This window comes from Sciurus carolinensis, chromosome 1 (assembly GCF_902686445.1).
Source record: "Sciurus carolinensis chromosome 1, mSciCar1.2, whole genome shotgun sequence".
Classification (NCBI taxonomy): Eukaryota; Metazoa; Chordata; class Mammalia; order Rodentia; family Sciuridae; genus Sciurus; species Sciurus carolinensis.
In genome coordinates, this window is record NC_062213.1 from 169,423,334 (window position 1) to 169,447,297 (window position 23,964).

General features: G+C 34.8%; 1 protein-coding gene across 1 annotated transcript in view; it reads left to right on the forward strand.

The window, feature by feature from the left end:
- Positions 1-23,964, forward strand: part of Faf1 (Fas associated factor 1) — a 459,649-nt gene that overhangs the window by 269,379 nt on the left and 166,306 nt on the right. Inside the window, exon 9 of the mRNA XM_047554623.1 lies at positions 15,900-15,995. Coding sequence (XP_047410579.1) covers positions 15,900-15,995 — 96 coding nt within the window. The remainder of the gene's footprint in view (positions 1-15,899; positions 15,996-23,964) is intronic.

Sequence of the window (23,964 nt, forward strand, 5' to 3'; positions counted from 1 at the left end):
CATGAATATATTTTGATTATAGAATAAGGCAAAGGACTTGTTTTCATAAGATCCTGAACTCTTGAAAATCAGTATTTTCTATGTTAACTTTATAAACTTTGTTAATAAGTGACCTTATAAATGTCAGGAAAATTAAGAAAGGTATCTTGAGGAAAAACCTTACATTTCCAACACACCTTTCATGTGTATCATAGTTTTAAAATTTGTCAAACTTTTAAGGTATTGAAATTATGTTACTATACCAAGATTACTATTGAACCGATATCATTCACCAGTGGGTATGATTTTATACAATTTATTCTGTTGAGTTTCCAATTCAGTGTTGTTTTTGCCTTTTCTTTTCATGAGTGTTTAATACTTTTAGATTCTATTACAAAGCCCGTTTCCATTTGCTCTGGCTTACATCCTCCATTTTGTTTGTGTGTGTGTGTGTGTGTGTGTGTGTGTGTGTGTGTGTGTGTAAGGGAGACATACAGAGTGAAGAAGGGAGGGAGGAAGGGAGAGAGAGAAAAAAAAATTTAAAAATGACATTGAATTCCTGTCAGCTCTGACTAGGTAATGAACGCTGGACAGTTTTGAATCAAACCATGCACATTGTGGCAAATGCAGATCTGTTCACTATTGTTTTGCTAGTGCACATTAGCTTTAGTTATGAGGCAGACATATTTCCCAGACTTTGTGGACCCTTATCTAAATAACAGCAAAAAAAAATAATGGGGTACCCAAAGCTTAGCCCTCATCTTTCTGTTTTCTTGAGTCCAAATTGAAGTTAAAACAGAGCAAGAAACCATTTTATTTATTTTTTAAATCCCCTATCAGCACAATGTAATTAACTGAAGATCCACAATTAGCCTCACAGCAGTCCATATTAACCACCTCCACCCATCCCAGGTCTTTTCAGAGGTGGCATAATTCTGAGGTTATTTTGCACTCGAAAACAGAGACTTGTAATAACTAGCTTGAAACACATTTAAGAGTGTGAGGTTTTCCCTTTTTCTTCTTTGGGTTAATATCTATCTAATGATAATATTCTGCTTTGCAAATGGTTTAAAAACACATATTAGAAGACTGCTTCCTTCCTAGCTGATATAAGTAAGTAGCTGCTTTGCTTTAGCTGGAAATTGCATTTTTGAATTAGTTGCTGGATCCAAAAGAATTGACAAAACAAATCAAATATTTAAGCACAATGAAGAAAACTTAAAGAGGCCCACTTATCGTCATTGATGGCTGGTAAGGTACAATTACTAGCTCTACCTTGTTTACCTTTTTGGTTTTGTTTTGTTTTAAAGGAAATATTTAGTTCTATGGTATTGCATAATTCAGATTCTGCACAAAACTCAACCCTGGGAACCTATTCTGTGGCACTCTGAATGTTTTTATGTAACCTGCTTTTATAGGTTTAAATTACATTTTGTGACACTGTTTTGTGGTTAAATTAGAAACTTTTTTTTAAAGTTAAACCTGTGATAAGTAATTGTCACAGTTAGTGCCCTGGTACAATACTAATTTGAAGTGACATGTCCATACTGGCCTTTAGTAACATGAAGAAGCCTAACAGGTGTGAGGGGTGTGGCTTCCCATGGGCTCTGTTGAACTTCTAACCAGAAAAAAATAGCAGAAAAAGTGAAATGAACCTTGAATAAAGCTGTCAGCAGTAATTATCTCAACAACACTTTGTAGGGAGTTAAAATAAGCACTGCTGCTTTTATAACCTGAACACACTGCATCCAAGATAGAATTTTCACCCAGTTAATATAAACTGGTGAATACCTTTTAAGAGATAGTTCCATAAAACCTAATTAAGTAACTAAAACAATTATCATCAAATATAAATTATCAGAAGACATCCATATATGTTTATTTTAACAGGTAATTTCTTACTTAAGTTTTGGTAACAAGTTTTCTTCATGCTTCTTGCTTTGATAAGCCATTGTGGTGTGAAATATCAATTGTTATATAAAATATTATATTCTCTTCTGGGTAAGGATGTTTTCACAATTAGAAAAATACTTACAAGTTTAACTTGCAGTTATTTCAAGAGATATTCAGTATACTGGACTGGCCCATGTAAAACAGTATAATATATATGAACAATGTTGTATTTGAGCACATTAGAAACCAGGAAGGATTTGATACATCTTTTCTCAAAGTACAATTCATTGTCGTTTTCTTTGACACCAATATTTTTAAAGTATACTTAGTTTTCTCAACAAAATAATTCAAATGCCTGCCTGAGAAGTATAGAGAAGTTAAAGTGAGATTTTTCTTTACAAATTTCTAGACTACAGCAGCTAACCAAGAACCAAAACCAAACAAACAAGGCATTTGCAGCATAAGTTATTCTCTTTATTTCTTTCTCTTTTTATGTGCCTTAAAATCTATTTCTGTGGTTTTGATAATCTAATGATATCTAAAGACTTAATTTCTTTTTCATAATTGAGCTTTACAATGTTCTTGTACCCCCCAAATTAAAGGTTTAACAAGCTATCCAGGCTGGGTTCACATATCAAGTGAATCATTAAAGAAAACCTAGGAATCAACTTACGTTAGTTTTGACTCCACTGTGCTATTTGTTAGTTCTATGATCTTGGGTGAATATGAGCTCCATTTTTCTTGTCTGTGGAATGACAGTGTGGCACACTATACTATGTTCATTCTTACGGATGATAACAATAGGTATGGAAGAATAAAATAGAGCTAGTAGGATATATGTTTTGCTATTCACACTTAGATCCTAGAAAACCATTAGCTTTAACATAGCAGAAAGTGTTCACCCTTGACTGTATGCCTAGCACTCTGGTGAATTCTTTACATATTGTGGTTGCTCAGTAACTTAGTTAAGTACTCCACTTAAAACAAGTTTAGTAGTATCTACTCACCCAGATTTATATGGCAGTATAAATAGATAAGGCAAACAGACATACATTTTTAAACCCTCACAACAGTTTATGACTTAGAATATTTTCCAGAGGTGGAAATCGAGATTCTGAGAAAACAGGAGAGTTTTCCAAAGTCATACAGATACTAGCTACCTGAGTCAGGATTTCAAATCCTGGCAGTGTGACTTTGGAGTACAGGTTTGTAATCCCTCTTGCTTTTATACCTCTCCAAGGAACTATATGACTTCTGCTTACCAAAGAAATTGCCATACAGTGATACATGTTTTTCCAGAAACTTCCTTGTCTCAGGTAAAAATTATTTGGGAGACATGGAGGGAACATTTTGGAGTAAAATTCCTCCTAATTCAGAGGAATGTTCTCAACAGCAAGTCCCCTGATCCTCTGCATTCATTGAAGCAGTGTTGCTGCTTCTCTTAGGACTTCTTCCCCAGTAACATAAATGTTATACAGGATATGGCTTGGGCAGACTTGTACAAATGTAGGACAACAGTTTTGATCTCTAGTAATGTGACTTTTCCACTCAGTTCACTTTTGTTCCTTGGCCCACCCACAGTAAACCTTTACCTGTAAGATTCCCCTTTTGTCTTCACCTACTCACCTCCCATCTAGGGATCATGGTCCTTCCATTAAGAACTTGTTGAATAAAAGATAATTTTTCTACATGTCATTGGGTATGATTGAATGTCAGAAGACACTAAGTGCTTTAGAGGCAAAGAAAAATTTGAGATTGAGGAAGGTTATAGAAGGCTAATTTTAGAAAGAGTTTGAACTGAGGTCTGAAGTACTTCCACTTATGTTTTTACATATGATCTTCACACACCTATACAGTGGACAAGTAGGAAAGAATGCTAAGAGAATCCTATGCAAAAATAATAGGAAAAACCTAGGAGTAGGCAAGTGGAAGACACATTTTGGGATCATTGAGCAAATAAACTTGTATACAGTACATTAAAAAGTAATAACTGGAAAGAAAGTTCAGGTTGTAGCCTTGAATATCAGACAGAAAAAAAATTGTTCAGTGTGAGAAAAAAGAACTTGGATCATCCAGTTCAGAATTTTCATTTTGCTGGTGAAAAAGCTGTGAGAGTTGATCAAGATCACACAATAAATAAGAAGTAGATTTAGAATTTTAACCTAGGTCCTTTGCTTTATGTACAGTTGTCTTCCCATATGTTATTCTTCCAATGTTTTTACACAGAATCATTCTACGACAGCATTGAAGGGAGAAAGTCATAATAGGGCACTATGCATCCTCAGGACATAGAAGAACAATATTTGTTTTGCTTTAATACTGGCAACAGAAAAGAAGTGTCTAGTTAAGTGTTTTGAAACTGAATGTTCTCAGTAGGCTTAACTGGTCTCCTAAAGTTACCTCAACAGACAAGACACCTCTTTCCTTTGCACCTGACAGACTGTTGTTTTCTTTCAGTTTTGGTTAAGTTCATCTCAAGAATTGAATGGGAAACCTGTGGAATGTTCTACTTTGGACATCACTTTGTAATTTATCCCTTTTAAGATTTCAGTCATATGCAGGTAGTGATGGTCTCTTCCAAGCATTCTGAGCTACAATATATCTAAAGAAACACATTCTGCTGGGTGGCACTTATGAGAGTGTTATGTTAGAAGAAATAAGAATCCCTTAAAAATTCAAATGTACTTTGTTAGAAAGAAAATGTTTTACTAAATATTGGTGAACATCCTTTGAATATCTTGGATTTGAAAAAGATTAATATATTTGGCTGCTCTGTATGTTTCAGAACACATACTAATTAAGTGTAGTTGATGTAAACTTATATAAAACACTTAAATGATACCGCACTGTTACCTAAGCTTAGACTCTTAAAGACAGAAACAATTAGGCCTTGCAACTGAAAATATCTGTATGGTAATCCTTCTTTTGTCAAGGATGCAAAGGTAAAGTGTTTTGTGTATATATGGTTTTTTTTAAGTTAACAAAATAAATTAAGTCCACTATGCTAGGCAGTTTCACTTACCAACATTTATTGGTATCAAAAAAGATATTCCTGTTTCTCAGATGATGACTCCAAGATTTTATGAGGTCATGCAACTTCCCTGGGAAATGAAATTAACAAAAGCCAGACTCCAAGACCAGGTTGCTGGATCCAAGTGCCAGACATATATAAGAACTTTTTAAGTGTTTTTAATTACCAAATTATAGACTCTGAGCAACTATATTGTTAGTATAATTTATTCATCACTAGCTCTAAAGTATTAAGTAGTAGGGGGAAGAAGAGTCAAAAGAAACATGCGCATGTTCCAGATTTCTTTTTCCCCTAATCAGTTTTACTGATTAGAAGCAATACTATTTATTATGTTCTTTACCTTTTCTGCCCTCCACCAGAGGGTGCTCAGAAGCAATTAAATTCCATAAAGCAATAGAGGGAAGAAATGAGAAACAAGAGCTATTTTAATTCACAATATAGATTATTGGCCTCTGTGCAGTAGTTGACTTTATAACAGATCCCACCTATCCCCCACCACCCGACTGTGAACTAGGGATTGAACCCAGTAGCATTCTGCATCTAAACTAAATCCCCAGCCCATTTTATTTTATTTTATTTAGCAAGGGTTTCTCTAATTAGCTCAAACTGGCCTCAAACTTGGTGATCCTACTGCCTCAGCCTCTTGAGTATCTGGAATTACAGGTACGCAATCTCATCGCCAGGGGCAGTGTGGCAAAACAGAACATTCGATTCAACGGAAATGACTTCTTTGATTTAAAGTTGCAACTTGCCCACCTTCCTGAGGCTAGTACTTTTCTATGGGCAAACCTGATATTTTCTCTAAATACATGTGAGAGAAATCATGCCACTAGGCAGTGTCAGGCTGGTCTAATAGGGCTGTTGTTCTTGTTTTATAACTTAATGCTCTTTAGAAATTTTCTGGTACTATGAAGTGCTTCAGAACTTCTGGTGTGCTTACTGGAATCAATAAGTAATGAAGTCCAAGAATATTATGATGTCTATATGTCTGGTTAACAAAAGTTTATCTGTTTAGAAATTTTGCTAATTTTGTTATGCTTCCCTATGGTATAATTTGGTTTGGTGAACTAAAATGCAATAGAAGATTTAAAACAACAACAACAAAACTTGGTGTGTTGAGTAACATCTTTTTTTTTTTTTTTTTTTTTTTTTTTTGCGGTACTGGGGATTGAACCCAAGGCGAGACAAGCACTCTACTAACTGGGCTATATCCCCATTCCGAGTAACCTCTTTTTGATTTAATACTCAAGGTTGGACAAATGTGGGAACACATAAATGTGGGCAGTTTTAATGTGAATCAGGCATTCTGTGTGGTTTAAAAAATCCTGTCAAATTAAAAGAATGAAACAAAAAAAATACAAGTCAGGAACATTTTTTAATTATTTTCATATATATTTCCAAAAATTTTTAAGAAAATTTGAGATAATTCAACCAAGATACTTATTTTTTATTTTGCAACTAGCTATAATATCTTTTAGAAAATATTTTTTGGAAAATATTTGGCACACAGTTCTTGATTAGGAGTCAAGAAAAAACATGCTCACTCTGTTATTAGGTAGATGTGAGATTTGGGGACAATCTTACCTTGCACATAAGTGGAGAAATTAAACTAGATTTTTGTGTGGAGAGAAACTATCCCTCATTTGAAATCTTTTGGGAATGGTTCGAGAATAGACTTGCTGATATTTTCTCTCTGGAAATTCTCATTACTGGTTTGGAATGGGGCAGAGGATGCTTGGCAAAGGAAGGTGTGGCAGCTTCATTTGACTTAGCTAAGACTTTCATGATTTGTTGTCTCCTCGTTAGAATACTAGCAATTAATGAATGAGGACCCTTCCAACTCTAATATCTTAAGAGTCTAAAATGACTGTCTATAATGGTCATCCTTGTTTCTTCCAACTCTGCTTGTTTGCATAGTAGCATTTGTGCTTACATATGTAGCAAAAAAACTACCATTTGTTACTGTTGGTGCTTATTTCATTCAACCTTACCAACTTGCCAAATCAATTGAGAATATAGCAAGGCAAGGCTGCAAACACCATTTTTTGAGCTATTTACACAAGTTTTGTACATAATTAATCTTGACCTGCTCATCTCCTACTGTTCCATTGGTTCCAGAATATTCTTAGTCATTTCCTTTTTAACAGTATGCTTTCTTATGAGGTGTCTAAACTGCTATTTAACCCTGCTACAAGAATGTGGCAGTGGGCTAGCCCAGACAAGTGGGTGTGCACTTGGTAAGTAGCATTCTTAATAAGCTTGCTTCAACCTGCCACAAATTTAAAGCTCTGTGACTTCTAGCACATTAAAAAAAAAAAAAAAAAGCCTGGATTGTGAATAAAAATAAATAAGCTTTTTTGATTTGCACTCTGGTTGGCAGTAAATGGAATTTCAACTTCATGACTGAGTTCACCTTTAAACTATGTCAGTAATCTGTCCAGCTGAACAGTGAACATCTGAAAATTTTAAAGGAGTGATCCAGCAGTCATCTTTAAGGATCTCTACCCATAAAAGGTTTTGTGGCACTGGGGATATTGCTCGGTTAGTAGAGTGCTTGCCTCACATACACAAGCCCCTGGGTTCAATGCCTAGCACCACAAAATAAAACAAAACAAGGTTTTGTGTTAGAAAGGTGATGTTGAAGAAAACCCCATGGCCTTTGGGGTTAAATCTGGATTGCTACTTAGTAGCTAATTTATATTGGACAAGTTACTCTACATCTCTAAGCCTATTTTGTGATCTTTATATCATAATCTTTAATTTGCAGAGTTCTCACATATGGTAGACATATTATGTTAAATATATACTATATAGTACCTGGCAAATGATGGTCTCCAGGAGTAGCTATTTTAATTAAGCCAAAGAAAATAATTGTTGTTTACCAGACCACAGGGCAGAATATAGTAGGGCCTTAATAATTGTTGGATACTTTTTAACTGACTTTGAAATGAAACTGCCTGATATTCATTTTGGCTCACCTCTCAGTACCTTTGTGCCTTGGGCAAGATTCTTCATCTGTGGAAGACTTACTTACCTCATCTTTAAAATGGGTATTACAGTAATGCCTGTGAGCAGGGTTATTATGAGAATTAAGTGGGGTAATGCATAAGCACTTCTCCTAATACCAATAATTATTACGAGCTCTTTTTAAAATTTTTATTCATTGTACACAAATGGAGTATAACTATTGTTTCTCCAATTGTACACGAAGTAGAGTCATACCATTTGCATCTTCATACATGTACATAGGGTAATGATGTTTGTCTCATTCTATTATCTTTTCTTCCCCTGCCCCCTACCCACCCTCATTTCCATCTACACAACATCCTTCTTCCATTCTTCCCTTACCTCCCCACATTATGTATCATCAACCACTTATTAGAGAAATCATTCAACCTTTGGTTTTTTGGGATTGGTTTATTTCACTTAGCATGATATTCTCCAACTCCATTTATCTGCAAATGCTGTACTTTTATTATTCTTTATGGCTAAATAATATTCCATTGTGTATATATGTCATAGTTTCTTTATCCATTCATCTATTGAAGGGCATGTAGGTTGATTCCACAATCTAGCTATTGTGAATTGAGCTGCTATAAACATCGATGTGACTGTGTCACTGTAGTATGCTGATTTTAAGTCCTTTGGGTATAGGCCAAGGAGTGGGATAACTGGGTCAAATGGTGGTTCCATTCTTCTTTTTAAGGAGTCTCCATACTGCTTTCCAGAGTGGCTGCACCAATTTGCAATTCCACCAGCAATGTATGAGTGTACCTTTTTCCCCACATCCTCTCCAACACCTATTGCTTGTATTCTTGATAATTGCCATTCTAATTGGGGTGAGATGGAATCTTAGGGTGGTTTTGATTTGCATTTTCTCTTATTACTAGAGATGTTGAACATGTTTTCATATATCTGTTTTGCTTGTAGGTCCTCTTCTGTGAAGTGTCTATTCATTTCCTCAGCCCATTTGTTGATTGGGTTATTTGTATTCTTGGTGTAAAGTTTTTTAAGTTCTTTATAGATTCTGGAGATTAGTGCTCTTTTTGAAGTGTGTGTGGAAAAAATTTTCTCCCACTCTGTAAGCTCTTTTCACGTTGTTTATTGTTTCCTTTGCTGAGAAAACTTTTTAATTTGAATCTATCCCAATTATTGATTTCTGCTTTTTTTTCTTGTGCTTTGGGGGTTATATTAAGGAAGTCTGGTTCTAAGCCAACATGATGAAGATTTGGACCTACTTTTTCTTCTGTTAGGTGCAGGGTCTCTGCTCTAATTCCTAGGTCCTTTGATCCATTTTGAGTTGAGTTTTGTGCAGGGTGAGAGATAGGGGTTTAATTTTCATTTTGCTGCATGTGGATTTCCTGTTTTACCAGCACCATTTGTTGAAGAGGCTATCTTTTCTTCATTGTATATCCTTGTCTAGTATGAGATAACTGTATTTATGTGGGTTTCTGTCTGTGACCTCTATTCTGTACCATTGGTCTACCTACTTATTTTGATGCCAATACCATGCCATTTTTGTCACTATTGCTTTGTAGTATAGTTGAAGTTCTGGTATTGTAATAGCCCCTGCTTCACTCTTCCTGCTCAGGATTGCTTTGGCTATTCTGGGTCTCTTATTCTTCCAGATGAATTTCATGATTTCTTTCTCTATTCCTATGATGGACGTCATTGGAATTTTAGTTAGAATTGCATTGAATTTGTATAACACTTTCGGTAGTATGACCATTTTGACAATATTAGTTCTGCCTACCCAAGAACATGGGAGATCTTTCCATCTTCTAAGGTTTTCTTTCATTTCTTTCTTTAGTGTTCTGTAGTTCTCATTGTAGAGGTCTTTCACCTCTTTTGTTAGATTGATTCCCAAGTATTTTATTTATGACGTCTTAATACTAGAAATTATTATTCAGATTTAAAAAACATATTGAGTGGTTTCATGGGTGTATATATATGTTTAAACTTTTCGAATTATACCTTTCAAAATAGGTACAGTGGATTGTAGGTCAATTACACCTCAACATAGCAATGCTCAGTCATACTTTCATACCTTCATAGTATTATGATGATTATATTCAATGCTAATGCCCAGTAGCATTCCCAAGACTGGATTGAATTAGTTATGGTGGTGCCTTGTTAGGAAAATGTCAAGCTTGAGATAGATTTTTTTAAAAAATAAAACAACTTTCTTTCAGTAATGTTCTTTTTTTTTTACTTTTAATCAGACTTTATTTTTTAGAGCAATTTTAGGTTATAGTAAAATTGAGAACAAGGTATAGAGATTTCCCTTCTACCCCTCCCTGTCTCCATGCATAGCCTGCCCATTATCAATGTTCCCACCAGAGTGATACATTCCTTACAGCTGATGAATCTACATTGCCATCTCATTGTTGCCCAAAGTCCATAGTTTGCCTTTGAGTTCAGTCTTTTTTTTTTTTAATTTTTTTATTGTAAACAAATGGTTTACAACTTGTTTCTCTGTTTGTACATGAAGTAGACGCATACCATTTGTGTAATCATACATTTACATAGGGTAAAGCAGCCTACAGGATCCTTACTCTGTATGTGACATGTCTACTAATACAACTGAACAACTCTGATACTATAGCTTTACCATATGTATATCTTTAAAAAATCGATTTGTAAAATGTGTGTGTGTGTGTGTGTGTGTGTGTGTGTGTGTGTGTGTTTGGTACTGGGAATTGAACCTAGGAGTGCTTTCAAACTGAGCTACATCCCCAGTCCTTTTTATTTTTAATTTTGAGACAGGCTCTCACTACATTGTTGTGGCTGAACTTGATTGAACTTACCATCCTCTTGCCTCAGCCTCTGGAGTTGCTGGGATTAAAGTTAAGTTTTATCAGGAACATTACTTTGTCTAGATGAGAAAACTGTATTTATTAGGGTTTGTGTCTGTGTCCTCTATGCTGTACCATTGATCTACCTGTCTGTTTTGGTGCCAATACCATGCCGTTTTTGTTACTGTTGCTTTGTAGTATAGTTGAAGTTCTGGTATTGCAATTTTTTTTTTTTTTTTAATACCAGGGATTGAACCCTGGGCACTTAACCATTGAGCCACATCAGCAGTCATTTTTATTTACTTTGAGGTAAAGTCTCACTGAGTTGCTTAGGGTCTAGCTAAGTTGCTGAGGCTGGTCTTGAACTTGTGTTCCTCCTGCCTCAGACTCCCAAGTCTCTGGCAGTACAGGTGTGCACTACCATCACTGGCTTGTGAGACTATTTTGAATCTTTGCTTCAGTGATAATAGAAAGTCAGAGAATTACAGTCTAATGAGACCAGAGAAAAACTAAGTAAACTCAAAATAGGTTTTGAAAATTGGTCACAGTCCTTCATTCTGTTTGGTTAAAACAATCTTGTGATTAAAAGATAATCACAAAAAAAAAAAAGGTAACCATGATACATAGATCAATTAACCACCAAAATATGGTATTTAAATCTACACTTTTAAATTGTAATCTTCAGCTATAAAATCAAACAAATTTTCAGTTCCTCTTTCCTTTTTCTAATTTGTTACAAAATAAATACCCCCAACATAATAGTGTTGATACTTTATGATTGCTTAATCACTCAATTTCACATACATTATCTCATTCAATCTTCATAACAACTCTGTGATTATATAGATTATATTAGTCTCTTTTGTAAATAAACAGCAGACTATATTATGCCATTTTCTATGTAAGAAACTGAGGTACAGAAATTCTAAGTGATTTTACCCATAGTCTTTGGGAAATTGAGTGATTTATCCAAACTGGACTGGGCTTTGTTGACTTCATATCACATATGTAAGTTTAAGCTACTTGTAAGTCCCAAGTAAACATTTAATTTAGCCCTGACTTTTTGATATCACTTTCTGAGTAATTAGTGTTCTTTCCAATGAATCCCTAGTCCTACAGAAAGAGACTGCCTTACTCAACTTCTATTTCTTTTTCTGTACCTCCTCTAATGTGCATGTCTTATCTTGCCAACTGGTATTGATGTTCCCTTAAGATAGACACTGTGCCTTTTTTTTAAATCAGTGCTGGACAACTAGTAACTTAGAAATTCTAGGCACTTTAATTTCTTTAGCCCAGAATCCAAAAAAACAGGAGTGATGCAGCGGCCTACTGCATCACTTATAGATGAAGGAGAAATAGCTAGTATCTTTTCTCCTCTTGTCTTCAGTAATAATTAGTAGTATGTATGGGGAAAGTTCATGTTGGTAACTGGAGGCAAACCCATTGAAGAACCCACTTATAGTACTGTGTATTTTTAATGTTTTCCTCCAACTCCTTCAAATATTCATCTTTTCTTTTTAACCGATACATGATTAAGCTGCATTGAAAGACCAGCACAGTAGAAGACCTAAAAATACTGATCATTAGAATTATAACAGATCTTCTGCCTAATACTGTACAGTTTCAAAGCCAGCTTTTACTTACCTTATTACATTTAGTCCTTTGGGGGCAGGGGAAGTAGTCCAGTGAGGTATTCAGGGCAGAAACTACTCGCCTCAATCAATAAATAAGAAATCTGTGGACTAGAAAAGAGAAATGATTTTCCTAAGATCAGGAGGGTAGGCAGTACTTGAATCAAGATCTTCTGGCTTCTGGTCCAGATCTCTTTCCATTATATCACATTGCTTCTGATTGTCAGTGACATTTACTATCATTTTTTTTTAATTTATATTTTTTACATTTACATAGGGTAATGATGTTTATTTTATTTTTCCCCTCCCCCCACCCCTCCCACCCCTCTTTTCCCTCTACACAGTCCTTCTTTCCTTCATTCTTGCCGCTGTCCTTAGCCTAACTCTAAACCTAACCCTAAACCTAATGCCAGCCCCTCCCACCCCCCATTATATGTCCTCATCCACTTATCAGCGAGATCATTCGACCTTTAGTTTTTTGAGATTGGCTTATCTCACTTAGCATGATATTCTCCAATTTCGACCATTTGCCTACAAATGCCATAATTTTATCATTCTTAATTGTGGAGTAATATTCCATTGTATAAATATGCCACAGTTTCTTTATCCATTCATCAACTGAAGGGCATCTAGGTTGGTTCCACAATCTGGCTATGGTGAATTGAGCAGCAATGAACATTGATGTGGCTGTATCTCTGTAGTATGCTGATTTTAAGTCCTTTGGGTATAGGCCAAGGAGTGGGATAGCTGGGTCAAATGGTGTTTCCATTCCAAGCTTTCTGAGGAATCTCCACACTGCTTTCCAGAGTGGCTGCACTAATTTGCAACCCCACCAGCAATGTATGAGTGTTCCTTTTTCACCACATCCTCGCCAACACCTATTGTTGCTTGTATTCTTGATAATCGCCATTCTAATTGGGGTGAGATGAAATCTTAGGGTAGTTTTGATTTGCATTTCCCTTATTACTAGGGATGTTGAACATTTTTTCATATATCTGTTGATTACTTGTACATCTTCTTCTGTGAAGTGTCTGTTCATTTCCTTAGCCCATTTGTTGATTGGATTATTTGTATTCTTCGCGTAGAGTTTTTTGAGTTCTTTATAGATTCTGGAAATTAGCGCTCTATCTGAGGTATGGTTGGCAAAGATATTCTCCCACTCTGTAGGCTCTCTCTTCACATTTCTGATAGTTTCCTTTGCTGAGAGAAAGCTTTTAAGTTTGAATCTATCCCAGTTGTTGATTCTTGCTTTTATTTCTTGTGCTATGGGTGTCCTGTTAAGGAAATCTGATCCTGAGCCAACAAGTTGAAGATTTGGACCTACTTTTTCTTCTATAAGATGCAGGGTCTCTGGTCTGATTCCAAGGTCCTTGATCCATTTTGAGTTGAGTTTTGTGTAGGGTGAGAGATAGGGGTTTAATTTCATTCTATTGCATATGGTTTTCCAGTTTTCCCAGCACCATTTGTTGAAGAGGCTATCTTTTCTCCATTGCATATTGTTGGAACCTTTGTCTAGTATGAGAAAATTGTATTTATTTGGGTTTGTGTCCATGTCCTCTATTCTGTACCATTGATCTACCTGTCTATTTTGGTACCAATACCATGCCGTTTTTGTTACTATTGCTTTGTAGTAGAGTTGAAGATCTGGTATTGCAATACCCCCTGCTTCGCTCTTGCTACTGAGGATTGCTTTAGCTATTCTAGGTTTTTTATTCTTCCAGATGAATTTCATAATTGCTTGCTCTATTTCTGCAAGGTACATCATTGGGACTTTAATTGGAATTGCATTGAATCTGTATAACACTTTAGGTAGTATAGCCATTTTGACGATATTAATTCTGCCTATCCAGGAACATGGGAGATCTTTCCATCTTCTAAGGTTTTCTTGAATTTCTTTCTTTAGTGTTCTGTAGTTCTCATTGTAGAGGTCTTTCACCTCTTTTGTGAGATTGATTCCCAAGTATTTTATTTTTTTCGATGCTATTGTGAATGGGGTAGTTTTCCTAATTTCTCTTACATTTACTATCATTTCATTGCTGTTTTATTACAAAAGGATTTCAGAGTAAGAAAAATAGACTTTTTTCAAATGAAGACTGTTATGAAGGTAACATGTTGAAATTTAGCCTATGCTTTTTATCTAACTTAGATTTGGGTTTTGCTTGTGGTAAAGTGAATTAAGTTGACTCAGTTGTGACAATTATGTTGTTGTACATGATTGAATAAAAATGTTGAGGGCTGGGGATATAGCTTAGTTGGTAGAGTACTTGCCTTGCAAGCATCAAAGCCCTCAGTTCAATCCCCACCACTGATGCAGTTTTGCACTTTTTTATTATTTAGTAAGTCTTCTGGTCTTTATAAAGTATGTCAAAATCTTTTGATGCAAAGGCAAGAAAACAGAAACCTCTAACCAGACTAAAAGAAAAACAAACACATGATTTTTTTATGGTATAATCTATACAACAGTGCACAAGTCACATGATTGAAAATACCTGGAGAGTTATGTGAAATTTCTATTTTCCATTCCAATAGTTGTCTTAAGATAATTAGCTTGATTAAACCTGTTTGAATTCTATTTATACCTAACTCACTCTTTTGCTATTCTCTATGAATTTACTTGATTTTGTCGTATATCAGTGTAATTCATACCTTCTCAAAATATTACCAAATGACATTTTCAGTGTGCTAGATACCCTGTTTTATTCCTAATAATAAAACAAAATTTTATTTACATCATTATTACCTAAGAACATGTGTGTGCCATTTTGTCTATACCAAGAAAAACACCCTCTTTGGACTGTTTAATATTTTCATTGTTTCTGGTGCTAAAGACTGAACCCAAGGCCTCACACACATACACTCAGCATTCATTCTGCCATTGAACTACACCCCAACCTTTAATATTGTTTAAATTTTTGTATGTATTAGAAAATGACATGAAATATAAATAACCTGTCGATAGACAAGTTATTAAAATAACATGAGAATAAAATGCCTGGCACAGAATATACCATATACAATATGCACTATACTACTGTTATAATGTTACCTAAAATTATCATCAGTGAATTGTTGGCATGTAAGTTTGCTTGTATTAGACTTTTTTTTTTCAAATTATACTTTCATTTTTTATTTTCCTTAAGGTATGCTAATACTGAAACATGTAAAATTTTTAAATGTATCTTAATTAAAAACAAACAAAAAATGCCTTTAGCAGATGTTCTTGAGGTATCCTTACTACCCTGAGAATTATGAAACTAAGGTATTATTCTGCTAATCAGAAAAGTAGCAGACATACACTGGTGGCAGGAGGTATGTGTGATTTGCCTTATTTTTGACTTGTTAGAGTTTTCTGGAGCCCTGCTTAACATCTCATGAACATTATCCTTGGCTACCATAGCATCTCATGTGGAGAAACTTCAAATTTCCAAAGTCTTCTTGGTAATGTAATCTATACTTAGGCTACCAGAATAAGCTTTCTAATCTGCCTTCAAAAATAATGTTAAAGAGTAAAAGTCTTTTGTGAAGCATGGCCACATTTTGTTTATCAGTGATGTATTCTACTTTCCATAGATGTGTCTTGCTGAATCAGGGCTCTCTTATCCCTGTCATCGACTTACTGTGGGAAGAAGATCTTCACCTGCACAGACCCGGGAACAGTCAGAAGAGGTAAGCCTACTTTTCATTGAACAGAAGGCATATATCCTCCACCCACTTGCCCACTTCCTATTCTTTTTTATCTGCCACAATCATGCATTGGTAAAGTTAATGTAGCATGAATAAAACCTCAGTAAATTCCTGAAGGCAGAAACTTTCCATGCAAGGTTATTGCTAATGTGTTCTTTCATGTTCTGTTAGTTTCATATTTCAACAGACAGAATTCAGATTGATTGTTTGAAATGATTTTTACTTAGAACTGTCAGGTTAACAAAGGTTTTTTTTTTTTTTGCTGACTTTATAGTTGAGTACATTTATTAGAATTCATTCTGTAAATCCTTTAACTCACTGAATTAGAGTACCTTCTATGAGCCAGATATGTCTGCACTGAATAATTAAGATGAATAGCACTGTACCATTACGAAGGTGCTCAGAGTTGAGGGTGATAAATCTGTAGATTGATAGCCATGGCATGGTATAAAAATTTCAGTGACAGCAGTACACATAAGGGTGCTGCAGAAACAAAACAATGAGGCAGATAAGATTGAACATGCTATGTATGCTGTGCCTGTGTGTCTGTCTGTCTGTGTAGGCCTGTAGGACATTAAAAGGTAATATCTTAATTTTGTTCTATGCCTACAGGTAGTAATTCCATAACTAACTCTGACCTTGGATATAAGGGGATGGTAAAACAAATATAGACATTCCCATTTTTTTTTTTTTTTTTAATTTAAGAATCATTTAAGCTGGGTCTGGTGGCACACACAATCCAACAACTCAGAAGGCAGAGGCAGAAGGAAGGATCTCAAGTTCGAGGCTAGCCATAGCAACTTTATGAGACTGTTAGCAACTTAGAAGGAACCTGTCTCAAAATAAAATCTGAAAAGGCCAGGGGGTATAGCAGAGTGCTACAATACCCTTGAGTTTAATCCCCAGTGCCACCAATAACAAACTATTAATTGAAAGATGGGGGTGGATCTCAGTGGTAGAGTGCTTGTCTAACATGAGCAGGGCTCTGGGTTCAGATGCAGTATTGGAATACTGCAAATAACATCAGTTAAAAAAATCCATATATAAAAATAAAAAGTACTTAATGAACTCCTACTATGCACTATGAAAAGTTATCACCATGATTTTAAAAGAATATGAATATATATGCACCCAGCATCAGAGTACCTAAATACGTAAGGCAGATATTAACAAAATTGAGGGGAGAAACAGACTATACTACAGTAATAGTAAGGGAATTCAAAATCCCACTTTCAGATCATCCAAGTCAAAAATCACTGACGAAGCATTAAATTTACACTCTATACTTTAGACCACATTGAACTAAGAGACTAAGAGAAGCTGTAAAGTATTTCCTTTGGGGAAAAAGGTAAGAGTTCTTGACTTAATAAGGAAAGAAGAAATTTGTATGCTGTGGTTGTTAAGATCTACAGTAAGAATGACTCTTGCAGGGCTGTAGTTGTGGCTCAGTGATAGAATGCCTGCCTAGCATATGTGAGGCACTGGGTTCAATTCTCGTACCACATATAAATAAATGAATGAAATAAAAGTCCATCAACAACTAATAAAAAATATTTTTTAAACAAATGACTCTTCCATTAAACTGTGAAAAAGGAAAAAGAAATTCCTGTGAGCTTTGTTGTCACACCTCAAACTGTAAAAGTTATGCCCACAGTGTCTGATGAGTGTTTATTTAGTTCAGATGGAAAAGGCATTAAATTTGAGTTATGAGAATATAGGGAAAAATACAGTTTATGTACATCATTTGGTACTACTTAAAGTTTCAAGCATCCACTGCGGATCTTAGAACATATCCCTTGCAGGTAAAGGAGGTCCACTGTACTAATAAATTAGATAGACTAGAAGAAATAGGTAAATTCCTAGAAGTACACATCCTACCAAGACTGAGTCATGAAGAAATGGAAAATCTGAATAGAAAAATAAAGAGTAAAGAGATAGAATCAGTAATAAAATTTTTCCCATAATAAAAAACAGGTTCCAGTACTGAATTCTACGAACATTTAAAGAACTACCACTAGTTCTTAAACTCTTTTAAAACAACAATAATGATAGAATACTTCCAAATTCATTATACAATTCTACCATTACCTTGATGCCAGACAAGGACACAGTAAGAAAAGAAAATTATAGACCAGTATCCCTGATGAACATAAATGGAGAGATTCTCACGAAAGTACTAGTAAACCAAACTCAGTAGCACTTTAAAAGGATCATTATTCACCATGGTTGAGTGGAATATCTCCCTGTAATATAAGAATGGTTACACATACTGAAGTCAATAATTATAATACTTCATTAACAGAATGAAGGGCAAGAAACATGGTCATGTCACTAGATACATAGAAATAATTTAACAAAATTTACTATACTTTCTTATGAAAAGGAAACTCTCAACAAATTAGGTATAGAAGGAATTACCGCAACAAAATAAAGATCAGGTATAGTTTGCCCACAGCTAACATCATACTCAATGTTGAAAAGTTGCAAGTGTTTGCTTTAAAATCTGGAACACACTACTTTATTCAGCATAGTACTGGAAGCTGTAGCCAGAGTAGTTAGGCAAGAGAAAGAAACTGTATCCACATAGATAAAAAGAAAAAGTATAATTACCTCTGTTTGCTGAAGACATGATCTTGTATATAGGAAAAGTTAAAGATTCCATTTAAAATAAAACTGTGAGAACTAATAAATGAATTCAATAAAGTTTCAGGATAAAAAATCAACAATAAAATTAATAGCATTTCTGTATACCAAAGAAATAATTAAAATATTCCATTTATAATAGTTCTGTATGTGTGTGCGTTATGCTTAAAATTTTAACCAAGAAGGTGGAAAATCTGTACAGTGAAAACTATAAAACATTGTTGAAAGAAGTTGAAGAAGGTAGAAATAAATGATTCCATGTTCATGGATTAGAAGAATTAATATTGTTAAAATGTCCATACTACTCAAAGTGATCTATACATTCAGTGCTCTCTGTATCAAAATTCCTGTTTTGATGTTTTTCAAAGGAATTTCTAAAAATGCTAAAATTCTTACTATAGAAGACTCAAAATAACCAAGCAGACATGAACAAAATGACTTGAGCTGGACACAACACACTACCTGATTTCAAAATGTATTACAAAGCTATTATATTTAAAATAGCATGGGGAACTGGCATTTAAACAAACACATAGGACAGTGGAACAAAATAGAGAGCCTGAAAGTGAACCCATAAATTTACAAGGTTCAATCGATTTTCAACAAAGTGGCAAGAACACACAACAGGAAAAGGACAGTATCTTCAGAATGAAAGATGAAATTACATGCTTATAACATATACAAAAATCAACTCAAAATGGATGAAAAATATAAACACAAAATCTAACATTTAAAATTATTTTAATAAATCATATAGGGAAATCTCCATAGCATTGGTCTGGGCAATATTTCAGATTTGACCCCCAAAACACAAATGTGAAAATAAATAAGTAGAATTGCATCAAACTAAAAAGCATCTACACAGCAAAGGAAACAGATGCCAAAGTAAAGAGACAAGCTACACGTTGAGAGAAAATATTAACAAACTATACATATAGTAAGGAATTAATATCTACAATGTATATGGAACTCAGTGCAGTAGCAAGAAAACAAATAACTCAATTAAAAATAGTCATTGCCTAATGGACTGGAATAAAAATTTCTCAAAGGAAGACATATAAATGACCAACAGACATAAAAAAAAATGTTCAACATTGCTAACCATTCAGGAAATGAAAATTTTAAATCAAAATAAGAAATCACCCCTGTTAGAACAGCTTTATCAAAAAGAAGAAAATTGTATTAGCTTTCCATTAGTGTAACAAACTGAGATAATCAACTTAGAGGTTTATTTTGGCTTATGGTTTCATGAGTTTCAGTCTATGGTTGATTGGACCCTTTTGGTCCTGTGGCAGTGCAGCACATCATGATGGGGATCACATGGTGGAGCACAGCTATTCACCTCCTGGCAAGGAAACGAAAGAGAAAGGGGTGGGTGTTGTGGGATTCCACAGTATCCTTAAGGGCACCATCCTTGTCATGGACTACCATTCCATCTCCCCTCTTAAAAGTTTCCATTAGCTCCCAAGAGCACCGAGTTGGGGACCAAGCCTTTAAGACCTGGTCTTTTGGCGGGTATTCTAGATCCAAATTAAAGTACTTTACAAGTGTTGTTGGAATAAAAAGGAACCCTAATAACTTGTTCAGTGAGAATATAAATTAGTATAGCCATTGTGGAAAACTGTGTGTGGAGGTTGCTTAAAAAACTGTAAACAGAAGTGCATATGATCAAGCAATCCTCCTTCTAAGCATATATCCAAAGAATTTGAAATCAGAATGTGAAAGAGATGTCTGCATTACCTACCATGTCATTGTAGCCAAGATAAGGAATGACTTATCCATTATTGAGTGGGTAAAGAAAATGTGTATATATACACAATGGAATACTCTTCAGTCTTAAAAATGAAGAAAACTGTTATCATTTGCCTCATGAATGAACTTGGAGGACATAAAACTAAGTGAAATAAGCCAGGTATAAATAAACACTTCACAATCCTCATTATATGTAGAAACTAAAAGTTAAACTCCTACAAGTAGAGAGAGAGTAGAGTGGTGGTTAGCAGAGGCTAGGGGATGTGGGGTAAGAAGTGGAGGGTTGTACTGGGGTTGTGGCTCAGTGGTACAGTGCTTGCCTAGCATGTGTGAAGCACCAGGTTCAGTTCTCAGCACCACATATAAATCTATCAACATCTAAAAAATGTTTTTAAAAAGGGTGGAGGGTTGGTAAGAGGGTATAATGTTCAGTTAGGAAGAATATGTTTTTGAGAGCTATTTCATAGCATGCTGATTACAGCTAATAATGTGTATTTCAAAATTGTTAAAAGTAATTTTCAAATAAGTACTGAGTTCCTGAATATAGCTTAATTTAATTATTCCATAATATATATGTCAAAACATATTATACCCTATAAATAAATACAATATTTGTCAATTAAATTGTTTTTTCAATAGACAAAGGACTTGACTAGACATTTCTCAAAAGCAGGTAGACAAATGTCTAATAAGCACATGAAAAATGCTCAACATTTTTCTTCCTTAGGTAAATGCAATTCAGAATTACAGTGAGATACCACCTCAAACTCATTAGAATACTACTATTAAGAAAAGAAAAAGCAGAAAATAGCAGTGTTGGCAATTGTGTAGAAGATTTGGAACCCTGGTCTACTGTTGGTGGGAAAGTAAAAGGATATGTCAGCTGTGAAAAACAATGTGGCAGTTCCTCAAAAAATGAAAACTACAAGTGCCATATAATCCAGCAATTCTACTAATGATTTTATACACAAAAGAATTAAAAGTAGGATCTTAGATATTTGTAAACCCATATTCATACCAGTATTATTTACAGTAGCTAAAACAGAGTAGCAACTCAAGGGTCCCTCAACAGATGAATGAATAAGCACAATGTATATCTGTATAAAAGCATATTAAAAAGGAAGAAAGTTCTGCATATTGCTGCAACATGAATGATCATTATACAAAGTGAAATAAAAGTCATACATACATGAAGTATTTAGAGTAATCAAAATTAGGACAAAGGACAAAGTAGGATAGTAGTTGCCAGGGGTTGGGAGAAAGGGAGGGGTGTAGCATTGTTTAATGGGTATAGAATTTCAGTTTTTGCAAGGTTAAAGGAGTTTTGGAGATATATGATGATGATGATGGTTCCATACCATTTAATACCACTGAACTGAACAACATTAAAACAACATTGAGCCCACATTAAAACAGTTAAATTGGTAAATTATGTTGTATCCATTTAAATACGAAAAATTATTGGGGGAAAAAGAATATTGGGAAATTGCAGAATGATGTTTTAGAGCAATTTCTTAGGAAGTATGAGTAGGAACAAATATAGGCAATAGTTTCCTAGGGTTGAGGTTCGATAAACAGCAGTTTTCTTTCAAAAATTAAAAACGTTTCAGTGCAGGTGCTGGTGAAATGTAAAAAGCAGCAGATAGCCAGGCACAGTGCTGCATGCCTGTAATCCCAGCAGTTCCAGAGACTGAGACAGGAGGATCTTGAGTTCAAAGAAAGTCTTAGCAAAAGTGAGGCACTAAGCAATTCTTTGAGGCCCTGTCTAAATAAAATACAAAATAGGGCTGGGGACGTGGCTCAGTGGTTGAGTTACCCCTGAGTTCAATCCCCAGTACCAAAAAAAAAAAACAAAACCAGAAGATAACTGCTCAGATCTGAAGAATGAGAGAGTAAATTTTTAAATGCATATTTCCTAGGAGAGGGGAACTGGATGATAAGATCCTGAACTAAAACATTGCTAGTAAAAAGAAGGAAATGGATTCAAGAAAATATTTTAGAAGGAAAATTGGTGGGACTGATGTCTGATAGGATCTATGGGAAATCAGAAACAAATAGGAGATAAGAATGATGCTTAGGTTTTGGCTTTGAGGAAAGCGAAGATTCATTTAGTATTCATTTAATAAATGGTTATTGCATATGTACCATATGCCAAGTACAGTTCTGTTTGGGAATCTAGCTGTAAATAAAGCAAAGTCTTACCTAAAGCTTACCAAAACTTATATACCTAACAAAATGAAATTAATGATGAGTAATTTCTACCCAAAATCTGTTATTTCTTTTAAAACTTTATGATACAAGTATATAGTATGAGAGACAGGGGGCAACATTATGTGACATTGCACAACAGATAGACAAGCCAAATAATAATCCAGTTGACCCTTAAACGTTTGTCTTGACTGCCCACCTCACCTCACTCTGTATGAAACTGAACTTAACATGTACAAAAAACTCATCTCCTTACTCATATTATCACCCCAAGCCAAAACCTGTTTATTTCAGTTACTATTTAAATGATTCTTTGAAACCATCAGATCAGTTGATCTGATACATTGAGATTTTTATGAACTTTTTAACTATTCAAAAGAAAAGCATTTTTATAGTGAATAGCATCAGATTTGTTCTTCTAATTTGTTAGTTAAGAAGTCTTTTTGCTGTTGGAGTATACTTTCTGCCCATTGTCTTGATTCTACCCCTATTGGCCTTACCCACAATACTTGGATCATCAGGTACAGAGTGTCTCTTAGATTTTTATCACCCCATTTCTGCCCCATATTAGTTCCTTCTCTTCATCTTAAAAACATGTTCAGATATTCTCATTGAAAAATGTATATATTTTTTCAGAACCTACACCCCCCTCAAGCTTTAGCTCCTTCTTCCTCCTCTCTTTTCTTTCCTTCCTTCCTTCTTTCCTTTTCTGCCTTTCTCCTTTCTCTTTTCTTTTCCTTTCCTTTCTTTTCTTTTCCTTTCTTTTCTTCCTTCTTTCTTTCTTTCTTTCTTTCTTTCTTTCTTTCTTTCTTTCTTTCTTTCCTTCCTTCCTTTCTTCCCACCCTCCCTTGCTTTCTCCTTCTCCTCTTCCCTCCTTCCCCTTCCCTCCCTCCATTCCTTCCTTCCTTCTCTCTTCCTCCCCCCAGCTAAACTTTTTAGAGTGATCTATGCTAGTTAACTCTACTTCTTCATCTTTTATTCATTCAACTCAAAGTTGACTTCTATCTACTATGTGATTAAAGTTGAACCTAACTGTTAAAAATCAGAGTATAATTTTGGTAAGATACTACACTGTGTCATGTCCTTTAATTTTCACAGCACTTCTGGGGTTAGTATTAGTCATGTTTTGCAATTGGAGTGTGAAGGCACTTGTCCAGAGTCATTTGGAAATGATAGAATATTTGATGATAAATTCAGGTTTCTTTGGTGTTTGTTTTCTTAAAATATTGTTGCTGATTCTTGACCTCCTTTATGTACTTTATTACCCAAACTAGAAATTTCCGCAGTGCTGTTTTTTCCTTTTCCATTTTCTTTATCCTTAAGTCTATGTGGTTAGCAGTTCTTATCA